Source organism: Myripristis murdjan, chromosome 20 (genome assembly GCF_902150065.1).
Source record: "Myripristis murdjan chromosome 20, fMyrMur1.1, whole genome shotgun sequence".
Taxonomy (NCBI): Eukaryota; Metazoa; Chordata; class Actinopteri; order Holocentriformes; family Holocentridae; genus Myripristis; species Myripristis murdjan.
Genome location: NC_043999.1, coordinates 10,468,970 through 10,485,069, shown reverse-complemented (window position 1 = coordinate 10,485,069; position 16,100 = coordinate 10,468,970). Strand labels below are relative to the sequence as shown.

The 16,100-nt window shown below is 43.1% G+C and overlaps 1 protein-coding gene across 6 annotated transcripts in view; it reads right to left on the bottom strand.

Moving 5' to 3' along the window:
• The window catches only part of asap1b (ArfGAP with SH3 domain, ankyrin repeat and PH domain 1b), a 56,002-nt gene that overhangs the window by 7,002 nt on the left and 32,900 nt on the right, over window positions 1-16,100 (bottom strand). For all 6 annotated transcript variants that reach the window (XM_030079178.1, XM_030079174.1, XM_030079172.1 and 3 more), the window contains 11 exons: window positions 14,280-14,367; window positions 13,680-13,728; window positions 10,022-10,188; window positions 6,569-6,702; window positions 6,187-6,278; window positions 5,852-6,038; window positions 3,899-3,984; window positions 2,779-2,894; window positions 2,621-2,688; window positions 2,060-2,167; window positions 510-738 (listed from right to left, as the gene is read on the bottom strand). In XM_030079178.1, coding sequence (XP_029935038.1) covers window positions 510-738; window positions 2,060-2,167; window positions 2,621-2,688; window positions 2,779-2,894; window positions 3,899-3,984; window positions 5,852-6,038; window positions 6,187-6,278; window positions 6,569-6,702; window positions 10,022-10,188; window positions 13,680-13,728; window positions 14,280-14,367 — 1,324 coding nt within the window. The remainder of the gene's footprint in view (window positions 1-509; window positions 739-2,059; window positions 2,168-2,620; window positions 2,689-2,778; window positions 2,895-3,898; window positions 3,985-5,851; window positions 6,039-6,186; window positions 6,279-6,568; window positions 6,703-10,021; window positions 10,189-13,679; window positions 13,729-14,279; window positions 14,368-16,100) is intronic.

Below are 16,100 nucleotides of genomic sequence, written 5' to 3'. Positions count from 1 at the left end.
ATTGCAGGCTGACATTTGCAGAGGAGATTAGCTGAACATGATCTCATAAACTGCAAAAAAAAAAAAAAAAAAAATCTCCATTTTAACAACTCGTATTCAGTGTTAAAATTTTCTAAAAAGAAGTGAAAAAATCTGCCAGCAGGATGCGATAATCCCACCTACTTCCAATGCAGCTTCACTTGATTCTGGATTTTTCTGCGAGCAAGTATAAATATGTTGAATCAAGGCAGAATAAGGCAAAAAGGGAGACATTTAATTTGAGAATATTCTTGAAACAAGTTGATTAGTGTTGGATTAGTGGGATTATTTCATCCAACAGGCAGATTTTTTCCACTTGTTTTTAGAAAAATAAGATTTTAACATCAAACTGAACGACTTGTTAAGATGGAGAATTTATTGTAGTAAAATACATTCACTGACTGCCTTGGTTACAGGCCAGAGTGAGATACCAGTGCAGGTGTTGTCTGGATTGTCTGGAGATTTGAAAGCATGGGTCTGTCAGGTCTGACCTTTGCCCTGGTTCCTGGGTGGCAGCGGGGGTCCGTCGGCCACGGGGGAGGAGGTGAGGTCGGTGGAGACGCTGTACATCTGGTTGGTGAAGGCGCTGTAGGACAGGCGCTGCTGCTTGTCCCTGTGGCTGATGAAGCCTGGCAGGGACAGCTTGTCATGCGGGGAGAGGCTGGAGGAGTGGCAGAAGCTCTGAGGCCGCGGGGAGCGGTCCTTCTTGATGGGACTCGGCTGCAGATGGACATACATGAGGGGGGTCATAGATAGTTAGATTTGTGCAGCTTGGTGGATGCCTTTACCCCGAGAGCCTCATGATGCCATCGCTCTGTGCATTTTTATTTAAAATCAGTCGCTCTAGTGGGAATCAAATCCCTAACCCTGGCAATGTTAAAAGGGAAAATCCACATTTGGATTCTCCTGTGCTGTTCGATGTCATCAGTATGTGATGTTCAGTGGGTTCGAGGAGTTACTTTGAGAAGTGTTGCAATTTACCTCTTTGGTGCACTCACATTTTCATCAGCCAAGCTTGTGTGCTTCTACTTCAGTAAGTGAGCTCCTACATTTCCCAGAATGACTTTCAACAGCCCACAGAGAACATGCCCGCACTTGTTGCTTTCAACAAAAGGTGGGCATATCAGTGTGCAAACACACTGTAGCAAGCTACCCTACCACGTTGTGACATTTATAGTTTTGTCCCGCTGTCCTGGAGAGGGATCCCTCTTTGAATTATTCTGCACAAGGTTTATCCTAAATTTTTTTTCTTTCTTTCAGAAGAAATTTTTCTACAAGTTTTTCTTTGTCTTTACTCAGGGTCAAAGGTTGGTACTGGCTCGGCTCACCGGCCTGTTATGTCTTTCCAACATGTATCTTCTTGGATTATGCTCTTGTGTTCCTGTGTGGTTGTATTTTCTTGGCATGTTGTGTTACATACGTGAGATCTGGGTAGGCCCCTTCTCTGTAAAATCCTTTGAGACATGGCTTTTTAATAAACTCAACTTGATTTCATTTAACACTGGGCAGCTGTGCCCTTTACCAAAAAATGCAACTTTATAGTCTGTTGAGACTACTGTCATGGAGAAACTGGTGTATCTGCCTGCTCTGGATTCCTCTTGGAGCGTAAAGAAGCCCTTCATCTGTGTGTCTGAGGGATTGAAAGCAAAATCTGGTATTTATGATTTATTTTTTAAAAAATCTATAATCAAACTATATTTTAGCAACACTGGAATTGTTGCAACATGATGACACATCACTCATGTTTCAGGAGTTATGCACAGGAATAAAAATACACCAAAAAAACTACAAAATGAGCCCAAAGCTAGACCGTACATAATCAAATGGCTGCTGAATAGCGTTCAAGTGTTTTAAGTGGTTTGGTTTGGATTGTCCTTAAACGCTCTACTGATGGAGCTGCAGAAGACTGCCACTGGATCAAATCTGAACATCAGATTAAATCAAATCATTAGCATTTTAAGTTTAAACAGCATGCCGCGGGTTTGATTTAGATTTCATTTGATTCCAGATAAAATCAGCGAAGTCGATGCTTTGCTCCGACCTTGTCATCGAGATCGTCGTCACTCTCATCCATCTCCTCCAGTCTGAGGCTCCACTCGTACTCCACATGGATGTGAGGGTTGAATTTCCCCTCTGCAGCCTGCACGAGCTGACACACACACACACACACACAAATGAATTACACACGGCCAGCTAAAGCAAACTAGCTGCAATCCCCTTGCATTATTATATGACACATTAAATATCACCACTTGCACGTTACACTGAGTATTTCTTTCATTTATGCACACTGTGCTCTCATATTAGTGTCAGTAGTAAACATGCATCAACAATTATTTCCACTCTGTTGTCACTGATGCCTGAGGCAGGATACAGACCTTTGACTCCCATCTAGTGTTTCATCTAATCTGCCCCAAAACAGCTCTACCCACGTCTGATCTACCGCAGCGTACAATATACTGCACTGTATTTAATTCACTGGTTGAAATTTATATTCCCCAGCTATCCAGTGTGAACAATCTTTATTGGCCATTAAAATCTATTTCCATGTCCAAAGCTACAGTTGGGTGATCGTGTTTTTCTGCCGGTGGGAAATACTCACTGCCTCCTCGCACTGAGTGTTCCTCAGTCGCCTGGCAACATCCAGTGCCGTCTCTCCATTCTGATTGGCTGAGGGAGTGAGGGGCGATCAGCCGTTAGATTCTGATACGTACGTACACATGACATTAACGAGAGCGTGAACCTATATTTGTGACTCACTGATGTCAGTAGCCGGCTTGCCCCTCAGCAGTAGCTTGAGGCACTCATGCTTCTCGTACATGCAGCAGTAATGCAGGGCTGTGTTCCCCCACTCCGTCTGCTTATCCAGGTTACCGCTGTGGCAGACACACAAACCCACATGGACACGCACGCGCGCACACGCACACACACACACACACACACAAGCATGCATATAGTCAGGACACGGGTCGAGCGCCTGAGGGTATTTTCCACAGTCCTGAGGCCTCAGGTTAACGTGATGTATCATTACCCGGACTCCCCTTGATTTAACACGACTGCTGAGCAAAAAGGTTGTGGCCAAGCTTAAAAAAAAAAAAAAACTGCCTTTATTTTTACCAGTTTGAGGTGAGCTATCATGTCAGCAAGGAAGCAAATAAGGTAAAATGCTTGTGGGAATGATGATAGGAGCTATTTAATAATTCTATAGTCATAAGAATGGGTTGATGTAAAAACACACACACAAAAAAAACACACACACAGTGCAGACTTGTGCTTTGAGAGACAAGCTGACCCACTAATCGCAGTCTTCAGTTACAATGCAAAACACACTCCATGCTACAGTGTAAACAGCAGGTAAACAGTCCTGTTTAGATCTTTTTTTTGCAGCTCCCACATGGGCAGAGAGACGACATCAAATAATGAAGAGTAAGCATGACACTGTCTGAGCGCCGCTATAAATTAATGAGAAGGCTCCACTTCCATGGAGCTGTGTGCAGTTGGAGCAGTGGTGAGTAAACAATTGAAAAGAGAGGAATAAATTAAAGCAGAGAACAAGTGCTTGACCCATTTCTGTTTGCCTTGTGGGAATCTAAGCCGAGCTGTGCAGCGCTAAGCTCTCCTCTGCACTTCCTCTGCTTTATTTTATGGTTGGGCACAGAAGAGGAGCACTCGCAGCAGGCAGCAAGATCAAATTTGATACTACATCTTTTCAACAAAAGAGAATAATTTACTACATGCTAATGCTGCGAACCAGTGGGTGTCAGATGTAAATTGCAGAGCTATTTCAGCTACACAGAAAGTCAATAACAGGGCATAACTGTGTTTAATTGCATCATAATGCTGAATTACACCTCTCTTTGACAAATTTTTTGAATTTTACCTGTTCTGCACGAGGAAATCCACCAAGTGCAGTGAGGTCTGGTCAGCAGTACGTACAGAGTAGTGCAATGCTGTCTCCCCGGCTTCCTGCAGGGGGCCATCAAACACAGCAAAGACATGGTGAGACAATCTGGGCAGCATCCATTCTGTATTCTCTGCCTCTCTCTGTTTCAGCATTTAAACAAGCTGCAGTAAACAAAATGGCTCCTAAAAATAATATTTCTACAGGCATCGTGCTGGCACTTCTCTGATTTAGGGAGACTCTTCCAGTTGACTTCATCTGCATCAGTGTTTCAAAACTGGATCCAGATGTGCGTTCTTCACATTGAACAATGGAGGACGGATATGAAACGTGAAATATAGAACAGGGAGAAGAAGTGCATGTAAATTTCCTGGCACACAGAACGCCAGTATCTACCACAGAGGCGAGGATGGGGTCTATTTAGTCATGCATTCCTGTCATGTTGTCGGTGTCTCTGGGTTGCAGGGTGGGGGTGTCACCGTGCTGTCTGCAGAGAGCAGCCATTCAGATGCACTGACAGGAGCAGATCGGATATCGGTGAGTCAGACTTCATAGCTTCATAGCAGCACTAGCTCCCTCTGTCACCGTGTGATACCCTCTCTATCCCATTTCTGCACAAATCACCCTTAATTTTTCATTACAGAAGTATGGCGGTGTTATAAAACCTTGACCCATTTATGTCAGATTAAGTCTAATCACCCATCATGTTTACACTACAGGATCTTCACCATCTAAGGCTTGTTATTTAACTTTTAGCTAAGCCAAAACCAGTGGAGGGAAAATCCAAAGGAACAAAGGGAAACACAGGCTGAGCCACAGAATTTAAAAAAAAAAAAAAAAAAAAAAAAAGCAGAGAGATGTCGTGTGCGGCCACAGTTGCTGCCATCTGAGTAAATATGGAGTCATGTGAGATGATGCCCTACAAAGTGCGAGGAGTCACCTACTGGTAAAATTATCTCCATGACTCAATTTTTTTTTTCCAACCGCTGCACCCATTTCTACCACCATGCAGTGTGTGCACCGACCGGCAGTAATGTGTCAGCAGTGGTTCTCCTCCTACAATCAAACCTCAAATGCAGAACAACCAGCGCCGCATTGTGTGCAAAGCTCCGGGTGGGAGTTTTCCAGTCTTGCCCCTACCAGCGCCGTCCTCATGAAAAAAATTTGGCACTGACACGTTTGTGAGATTTTAAGGTGTGACTGCAATGCATGAAGAATGTATGGCCCCAACGTTTAATGGGACTATATGATGCACTCGTTCTATGGTTTTATCCGTCTTGGTATAGTTGTATAAAGCAACATGTTTTGTCTTTGAAGTCTATTCGGCTGTTATTATTGCAGTTTTGTTGTACTGGGCAGTTCAGAGTGAAGACAGACAGGAAAGCTGGGAGACAGGGGGGGGGAATCACATGAAACAAGGTTTCCAAGCTGGATGCAAACTTACGTCACAATTACACAGTGTGCACCTTAGCCAAGTGAGCCACCAAGTCTTCAATTTGCACTTTTAATTACTACGTACACTCAGAGATGGTTTAGAAGAACAAAATGGCCCAACTGCAAGTTATTTCTTGTTTTTGTGTCATGTGGGTTCAACACGACTAGCTACCACTTTGGGACACAAGCGAAGATCCTGAGTCTATTCACGACTGATTCTTATGACCCATAGTCATCACAGTAAAAATTGGACCCCATTTTCACAAGCCACAGATTTTCCCAACATCCTTGCACTAAACTGGTACTTTTCAAACTAACAAATCAGGAGAAAAGGGATTCTGGCTGAGTTAACCGTTATTTCTTGGTGCAGAGACGTTGCTAGGCAAAAAAACAATTGTATTCCATTTTTAAATCCTCTGGCACCAATTGCAATGCATGATTTTCCTTTATTACAACATCTTTGGTATACCCTCTCTAGGGGTCAGAGGTCAGACTCACCGGCCCTGCCTCTGGGAGGGGCTCCATAAGCTCCACCCCCTCTGCATAGACCTGGATGAGAGCCAGCAGGTCTCTGGACTGGACCGCCTCACACAGCTCGATCATCTTAGCTGCCGCTGATGCACACGTCTTCCTCGCAAACTTGTGATCCACGTACTTAGCGTTGATAAACTCCTTCCGTGCGGTCCTGTGGACAAGAGAGCATGGATGTGGTTTGGAAAACGTGCAAACTAGAATGAGCTTCACAGTGAAAAATAATTCGTTCATGCTACATAAACACAATGTATGTAAAGATCTGGCGTTCAGGCAGCGTTTTTTCCAGAGAAAGTACTCACATGTCACTGGAGGGAGTGGGCTTTGGTGAAGGGGAAGGGAGGTTCCCCTCCATGATCTCATTGAAACTACTGTTCCCTACATTCTTGGCCAACTGGGAAAAGGAGGAAGGAGAAGTCAGCATAAGATCACAATAATGTTGACAAGCAGAACAGCATTCACATGTGCGCACAGATTGATGAGCACAGTGGTTCTGGGAGCATATGCATCCCTCCTGCCTTAGGGATCAAATTCTGCCAGACCCTTCTTTTCCTGTGTTTCCAAAACTCTACACCCCTTTCATCACTCCTAACGTTTCACTAGAGATGAAATTATCAAGGGGGACGGCCTCAAAAAAAATAATTTATTCACGTGTGGGGCATTATTCAGCACAAAACGACTCACCAAGAGCTCAGAGGTGCCTAGTTTGTCTAGCTCCATGGACTGGATGCGAGAAATGTGGACCCCCATCTCCCTGTGAATGCCGGAGCACTCGATGCAGGTCAGAATACCCAGGTTGGTGGACAGCCACTTGGGGTCTATGAACAGAAGCACAAGGACAAGGTGTGTGTTAGAAGGGCACACAGCACGCCACAGAGTCCTAATCTATACTGCTGCCTCCAAAGATAACTGCTAACTGTGAGAGGTTAACTAGTGCTGGTTCAATAAATCCATTGTAAATAAACTGTTAGCCTCAGATGTATGGCTCGACCGAAATCAAAAGACAGCTGTTGCTTAAGGCTGCAAAAAGTCAAAATCTTACCAAGATTATTTGTCTTATTTCCAGTAAAAATGTCTTATTTTTACTGGAAATAAAAGCCAATGGAACAAGCAAATTTTTACTTGTGACACAAGTGAACAAGTAAAAATTTGCTTGTTCCATTGGCAAAATTTGTTTCTTGTTTCAAGCTAATTTTCACTTGTTTCAAGTACATTTTCACTTGAAACAAGTTGAAACAAGTGAAAATTGTCTAAAGACAAGTAATTTCTGAGCTGATCATGTCTTATTTTAAGTGCAATGAGATATTTTGACTAGAAATAAGACATTTTTACTTGAAATAAGACAAATAATCTTGGTAAGATTTTGACTTTTTGCAGTGTAAGGCTGCACTATGCAACTCTGAATGTTGGTAGCTTTAAATGGCTGAATATTAAAACAAAACAAAACATGTAACACAATGAATAAGCTGCACACGTCACGCTCATGTGCATCAGCCCAGCTCGTCTCTATTTGCTTTATAGAGTGAGGCAAAAGTCCATCTTTCTCTGGATGGAGTGCTTGGTTCGTATTTCACTCTAAAATTAAAAGGTCTTCCTCAAATATTCAGTTTTACATCACCATTTTGTGGTGCTCACTTTCATTTCAGGAGTTACTTGATGTACTGCACTGTAATCGACTTGTTTAGGGAAGAGGCCCTTTTTTTCCTCAAACTGCCTTTTGTGTGTCTTTTTTTACTTCAGTTTGGGGCTTCCTACATTTCCCAGAATGCCTTTAGACAGCCCGCAGAGAATGGGTGTCAACTGTTTGAATTCAGCTGTGGCTTTTAAGAGCAGTCGACAGCCAGACCGTGAGAGTTTTTCCAGTCAAGAAAAAGCAATTCATGTCCCTTACTCAAAACACATGTCTTGCTGCTGCACTGCATTCTGGTCTATTACAGCTGCTGTTAGCAGAGACACTGCTACCTCTGCTTCTTCTGTCATCGATTTGTTCACCTGAGCGACTGTCAGTCCGTCTCTAAAAGAAGCCTTTACTCTTTCGATTGTGAGGGACTGACACTGAGAGCCGATGTTGATGTTGCTGATTTTTTAGTTTTTTCTTTTTTTCAGCTCTCAAATTCCAGTGTAGCTGCACTGGAAAAATCTCAACATGATGTCACATCATCTGTTTGGCCCGCTATCCACAGGAATGAGGAAAAATACAGCACATAACAACAAAATTGGAGCCAGAGACGCAAGGTACATCAGCAACAGCTGTTTTTAATGGCGTTACAAGCGTTCAAGGGCGGATTTTTCCTTTAGGTTTCGATTTGTCACTTCCTGTCAGCGGAGAAGTGCACACACCCCACATCAGAATTTCATTTGACTAAATAGGTCAAATCTATGGGGCCTCAATTAAAGGGGATGGGACGCCCTTCTCTGTTGCATTGATTCAGGCAGATAAAATGGATGTTTTTTTTTTTGTTTTTTTTTACATAACACTAGACTGCAGACAACAATGGAAATACTGGCATCGGACATTAAACACCAATAGACAACTGTGGTAGGTAGAACGCCAAGACCACAGGCACATCACTGCAGGAGAGAGAGAGCGAGCGAGCATTGTGTAACATACTGTTGAGCAAAATGCACTAACATGCCCTGGTGTGGCAGAGCCATGTGGCGACTTCGCGCACCACCCTCCAAACCGCAGTGATTGACCTACACCGCAGCCCATGTCGTGTTGCGATGCGATGCGGCAGATTTGAGCAGGCCTCACGTATCGCTCACCGGCAGGAGGAGAGAGAGGGCGTACGACAAGACAGGCACCAGTCACAGGCCGGTGGAGCCGTCAGAGGCAGCCCAAAACCCAGTGAGTCAGAAACACACCCATACAACAGGCAGGCACATGAGTACACACATTTATACACACACACACACACACGCGCGCGCGCGCACATACACTATAAACGACACAAAGAACAGATGCAGGGTGGTGATAGGTCACAAAGAGCATGTTGAGCATGATGAGAGGACGCACAGTGACCTCTACAGCAGATTAATACTAATGCTGCAGAGCTGCGTCTTATAGAGGAAGAGCCTGGGAGGAGATCACATGAGATGGAGTGCTCCTCCTCCTCCTCCTCCTCCTCCTCCCCTCATCCTCCTACAGCGGCCAGAGAGAAGACAAGAGGCAATGACCTTTCAGCCGTGAAGTTCATCGTGACGTCGGAGAGGCACATCGAGGTTCCGTTCAAAAAAAATGGATCTCGAATCCTCAACGACGAAGTCAAATCAGACACATTTCAAATGTGCCGGAAAGGGGGAACAGCCAGCCATCCTCAAACGGAGTCACAAAAGGCATCCGATTTGGCAGTAACCGTGTTTATACTCTGCAATCGTGCATTCGGCCACAGCGACGAGAGTATCGACATGTCAAATTAACTCTCCCTCAGCAGCTTGCAGGGGTCGGCGGAGCGTGTGTGAATTATGTAACAATGTGATGTAATGGTGTTGTTTCTCTGAGCGTAGGACGGGGTTTTTTTTTTTTTTTTTTTTTTTTTTTTTTTACTCAGAGCATAAGTCCTCCTGTTGGACGGCTGCTGTGTGTTTGTGTTGACAGAGGAGAATGTGTGTGTGTGTGTGTGTGTGTCAGGGCCTGATCGTCTCTGCTGTGGAGTGCTGAGTCTTTGCTTCCTCACATGGAGGAGGATCAGGATTGAGCTGTGTGTCCTGAATGTGAGCAACACCATCACCACCACCACACAAGACACACACACACACACACACACACACACAGGCACACACAACGACTGCTTGTTTGCTGAGGGCCGCTGGGGGACTTAGCAGGGCGGCTCAGAGACCGACCACTGAAGGACACAGAGCGCAGGGCAGGCATGACACTGCAAAGAAATGAAGACTGACGTGTGGCGTGAAATAAAAAAAATCCGATCCGTCCTTGAAGGAGGCGCGCCCGTGGTGATGTTTTGGTATCAAAAACTGCTGAGAGGAAGGTGTCGTCCTTTCCCATGACAACAAGGTGAACACTGAGTAAGCACAAACCAGGAAGAGGGCGTATATGCAACTTGAGAGGCCCCTTTGGACACACACACACGAAAAAAAAAAAAAAAAATCACACACACGCCCACGCACAACACACACCTGCAGCTCCGCAGTCGCAGCACACTTCGTTGCCGGGCATGCGCAGCACGTCTTCGATGATGGCTTTGGTCAGGTCCTCCAGGCCGTCCTCGCCTCCGGTGCTCTGCTCGCCTCGAAACGCCATGTTCAGCGCCTCCTCCTTACTGTTGGTCAGCACGGAGATCCAGCTGCAGGTGTCAACACGAACAGAAACACATGCACGGACGCACACACACACACAGACACATAAAAGAAAGCAAACACACACACAGCCACATGCAGAGAGAAACAAAAATTAGAATCCATAGTTAAAATACACGGCAAAAACGCAAAATCTTACCAAGATTATTTGTCTTAACAAGCAAATTTTCACTTGTTTCAAGCAAATTTTCACTCGAAACAAGACACAATTATCTAAAAACAAGTTACTTCTGAGGTGATCATGTCTTATTTTAAGTGTAATGAGATATTTGGACTAGGAATATTTTTGACTTGAAATAAGACAAATAATCTTGGTAAGATTTTGAGTTTTTGCAGTGTAAAATATAGCTAGTACTTAGTGTATAAATGAATAACATTCATCATTATTATTCTGTTTATTAATATTATTGGTATGGTTTTGTTGTTTTAAAGGAGCCATAAGGACATTCCAAAGATAGATTTACTCTTTACACACACACACTGATACGTTTCTAGCCTCTGTTAAGCCTCTTCGACCGTGCAGGTCCTGCCGGTACGTTTGTTTTCACAAATGCATGCTGTGGCCGAGCTTTGCTCAAACACACCAAACTTTTTTTTTTGAAATTCTAGTGAAAATCCCAAGGATACCAAGATACCAAACATACCAAGTCTGTTGTGCTCAGTTACAGGGAAATGTGTGTAAAATGATGATGATAAAATATCTCAGCATCTTAGCCTTGAATATTTCACACAGTTTCAGTTTGATGTAGCGTCAGTGAAGCGTCAATTTACGCTACCCAAAGGGAGCATCAGAGTTGAAGGGGTTAATTGACTCATGCACACCCACATGTTTATTGTGAACTCATTTCTATTACCATCAGGATTATTACAGTAGAATGATAGTGAACTCTTAGCCCTTTACATCACGTTTAACCATTTCCTAATTCTGATCCCTACAATGTTTCCCTTTCAGAGTCAGAACTGACAAAATGTCCTCAGTGTGAATCTTATGCTCATGTGGTCACCTGCTGTATCTCCCTTGAAAGGGTAGAACACACACACACACACACACACACACACACACACACCGTGGTAGACAGGATGTAGCTGCCTTTCAAACACGGCCTGCTGCATGCACACTCCTGCACACACTGCCCACTGAACTGGCCTTCACACACTCGCTGGGCTCAGTTAGGCAGATGTCAGCACTTCCTCTATCACTGTCACTCAACGCTGTCTGCAAAAGCAGAGGCGAGGCAGGGAAACTGATGTGTGTGTGTGTGTGCACGCCCTGGAGGCTGAGCACAACAAGACAATTCTATACACAGCTGTGTAGGAGGAGAGAGGCTGAGCCATAGCATTAGCGTGTTTGCTTGTAGCAGCGCCGAGCCAAACTGAGTGGGAGCAGGAAGCCTATGGAATACTAAATATTTCATTGAAAATCCCATGATGGAGAGGCTGGTGCTGCTACTGGAGTCTTCTGTATGCGTGACAGAGCAGGGAGAGTGGAGTCAGCGAGCTGTATCCCTCGGGACTACACGGAGATACAAGATCTGAGTCATGCGGCACAGCAGCAACATGGCTACAGTGACTTTTCAGTCGTCATGAGGAGAGCCTGCGTGCCCAGAGAAGTGTCACAAGTCAAAGTGTCGCCTGTGTACAGTAAACATACATTCACAACTCACAGGCTACGCTTTAGTCCACAAAGCTCACAAATATAGCTTTGGTGGTAGCGGGCGTCGGGTTCTGCCACTTGGTTCTTGGTTCTCGGGGTTTCATGCTAACTCTCCTTATCTATACAATCATGTATATACTTCAGTTCCATCTGTATATTTCATATTCATTACCATCTGTATATTTCACATCTCATATCTCTTTTTCTAGGTTAGCCCTTATTGTACATTTTTAGTTTTAGCCTTTATAGTCTTTATTGTATATATTTAGCTTTTATTCTATTTTATTTAACGTTATTATATGTTTCTACTGTTGCTGCTGGAACACCAGAATTTCCCTGGTTGGGATCAATAAAGTATATCTATCTATCTATCTATTTTGGTATTTTGTAGTCTTCTTTTGTAATCTTCTTATACCAATTTGATATAGGAAAGGTGTTTTTCAGTCAATTTTGATTTCATCTGACGTGACATGTTTCTGTGTGATTCAGCGCCACAAAAAGAAATTCAAGAATTGACTTGCTCTGGTTGTAACAGATAATCCATCTGTAAAAATTACATTTGAGCTTGACGATGTCATTAGCATAAACTAAAAAAAAAAAACATTACAGTGCAAATTTTTTCCTGAAAATAAGTCACAATTTTTTTTTATTTCCAACAGTGGTTTCATTGAAAATGTAGGCAAAGCACTGGGTATAAAACAGCTTCTGATAAATCAAAAATACAAATACAATGCAAACTTTGCTGCACATAATGTGCATTTGTTTGATATCTCTCAGTAGGTTGACAACATAAATGTACTTCTTTAAGTGCACTACATTTGGCAGAAACATCTCACCTATTGCTATGAAAATCTTCCTTTCGCCAGCCAAAAGAGCAAAAATGAATCAAGGAATAGGTCTAGTTCTTGGGGTACAAAGCATCCTGATAAAACCACTTTGGAAAGGATACTGTTTATGTAAATTAAACAAATGATGACAGACTGCAATGACAGAATAAAAGACAATGGCAGGACACAACTTGTTAGTTTTCATGCGAGCTTGCCATTACAGTGTCTGCTTTGCTGTGCAAAAGACTCAAATCTACCACTAACTGAGTGCATGTGTGAGAAGCGTGAAAACGCTCAGCTGCATAATTATCATCGGCAACCAAAGTCTACAGAAAAACAAAATAACAGAGTCAGGCAACTTCAGATGAGACTCGATGTACGAACAAGTTGTCGCTTTGAGCTGTCAAGTTGTTACGATGATTGTTCCCACATCACGTGAACGAAGCTTAAACTACAGCTGCATTCACAAAGGGAGGAGGGGCAATAATAGCAAAGTGTGACATGGAAGGGGAAAGAGAGATGCAAAAGTAACAAAGTAAGAGGAGAAATCAAAATTCATTATTTTGATTGCTGAAAAAGAGACGGGATGATTTGTTACCGATCCCCCAGCTTTCATCGAGTCGGATATGAATGATTCAGTTGAGTCATATCTTGCAGAGCTGGCCTAGACATCATGAATCAATCGCTCTCTCTCTTGCATTCTGGTGTTAAGTGTGTGTGTGTGTGTCTCTCTCTATGTGAATGTGTGTGACTGCATGGGAAACAAGGGTATGTGGTTTCAGTGACCTGAATTACTGCAGACCGCAAATCCCACTGCTCTCCTCGCTGCCACTGGCTCAACTGTCTCTTGCTCTTGATGACAGAAAACACTCCCCATCCGTGTCAACCAGGCATGTTGGTGACAGCACACAGCAACCAATAACAAAACCCCATTAACTTAAAAAAAAAAAAAAAAAGTAGGGACAACATGTCTCTGTTGAGTCTCTGAAATACTCACATGACAAACTCTTGTTCGTCCTCAGCTTGGAAATGATATGTCCGATTATCTGTGGGAGTTCAGAAACCATGAGATAAGTGATCAGATATCTGATCTGTGTAACGATTTCATTCATTCTGCATCCATGTATTGGTTATAAATTCTGCCAATTCAACTGAATTTATCTGCTAAAAGATATCAGGATGAACTCTCTGACATCAGCATTGAATTGATAAGATGTGCTTTGAATTGATTCATTCATAACTGTTAAAAAAATGTTAAACCTAATGCACACAATACTATGAATAGCTACTTTCAGTTTTATGTGGTCTGATTATTTTTCATATTACAGAGGGAAAAATGGGCCTATGATTTTGGGAGGAAGTTCTGCGTTGAATCGGTGACTTGAATTGTGATTTACAGGGTCGACTTTGTCATAAAAAAATAAAAACAGTCAATGTTAACACAAAGAGTCAAACCCTAATTGATTTGATCCTCGCGTTACAGACAATCAGAGAACAGCCTGACTGACACTGTGTGTGGTTAACTAGATTAAACTGTGGCATGCTGTGAAATCCAAGTGTGTGTGTGTGTGTGTGTGTGTGTGTGTGTGACACATACGAGAAATGAGATCGAAGCACTTTCTGTCCTCGGTGCTGGGCTTGACCTGGCAGGTGAGCAGGTTCAGTTTAACGGGCTGCCTGTTGGACTGAAAAGACAAACCAGGCTTTAGGATCACGGTGGCGGCCACACGGGTCGGACAAGAAACACTCAATCACTACAAGGCGCAACTTTATACGCCCGTGGGTCTCTGTTCGCTGAGCATGATGCCAAGATCGGAACAATGACACCAACAAGCCCGACGAATACTACCGTGACCTAAACACCTGCATGCATTCCAGTAAGAACTAATGAGGTCATACTTTCCAAGAGAAACTGGTACACGGCACCTTCGCAGAATTAAAACTACAAAACTCTTTGACACAAATAGGGAGCTGCACTTGCACTGCAAAAAGTCAAAATCTTACCAAGATTATTTGTCTTATTTCAAGTAAAAATGTCTCATTTCTAGTCAAAATATCTCATTACACTTAAAATAAGACATGATCACCTCAGAAATAACTTGTCTTTAGGCAATTTTCACTTGTTTCAACTTGTTTCAAGTGAAAATTAGCTTGAAACAAGAAACAAATTTTGAGAAACAAATGAAACAAATGGAACAAGCAAATTTTTACTTGTTCACTTGTGTCGCAAGTAAAAATTTGCTTGTTCCACTGGCAAAATTTGTTTCTTGTTTCAAGCTAATTTTCACTTGTTTCAAGTAGATTTTCACTTGAAACAAGTGAAAATTGTCTAAAAACAAGTTATTTCTGAGCTGATCATGTCTTATTTTAAGTGTAATGAGATATTTTGACTAGAAATAAGACATTTTGACTTGAAATAAGACAAATAATCTTGGTAAGATTTTGACTTTTTGCAGTGTGGGGCTACTGTAGCTCAAGTCCCCGGTTAGACACTTAGCCGTCCTGGCCGGGCTGTGTACTGTTGTAATGAATGGGCCCAGCTGGCACACGCAGACGCAGCGTTGTCTCCTGCCAGTGCCCGGGCAGCGGAGGGGCGAGAGCACGTGCTAATGAAATGCTAACAGGCTGTGATGAGCCTCGGGTCTCGGCTGGCAGGCTGGCGTCGTGCCATGTCAACCAGAGTCGCCTAGAGTTCAGCTTCCACAAGTGCTGAGGAGGAAAACTTGAATGGCACCGAGCGGCCCCCAGAGAGAGAGAGAGAGAGAGAGAGAATGATTATAACCTCTCATATAATATCCGCTCTGTGGACCGAGAGCGGACACATAGGTTAAGGATTCAATGCTTTCATCGCTCAACAAAAGGCTCTATTATATTATCTCTCAGACAATCACATCCCCAGAGCCTTCACTAGTACAGAGAAATTATGTCATCCTGTTGGGGGCGGCGGCTGCACAAAGCCTCGACAGGCACACACACACACTAATGCTGCAAAATGGCAAATTTGGACAGTAAAAAAAAAAAAAGCACGCGCTCGCAGTCACATCAGTCACGTTCATTATCCTGCGCTTGAGCTTCTCCTCCCTGTGATGTCGCATCCATCTGGAGTTACTGCGTCTGTTTGTAAATTAGCCTCCTGAGTGCCAGCTGCACCAAGCTAACCAGCTCAACCCCCAAAAAACAGGCTTTATTTCCGAAATGAGATTTAAAACATTTTTTAAAAAAACTGCAGTGCCTACCTCACAATGAATTATACTTTCTGTTTTTTTGCAAAAGCTAAGTATGGATTTTCTAGCAAAATAACAACACTTGAGATGATATAATCAGTTGAATTATTGAAACACTGAGCAATGAAGATCAGCTTAGATTTTTTTCCAAAGGTAGATTGATTGAATTAAACTCAAATAAGTAACTATTAATA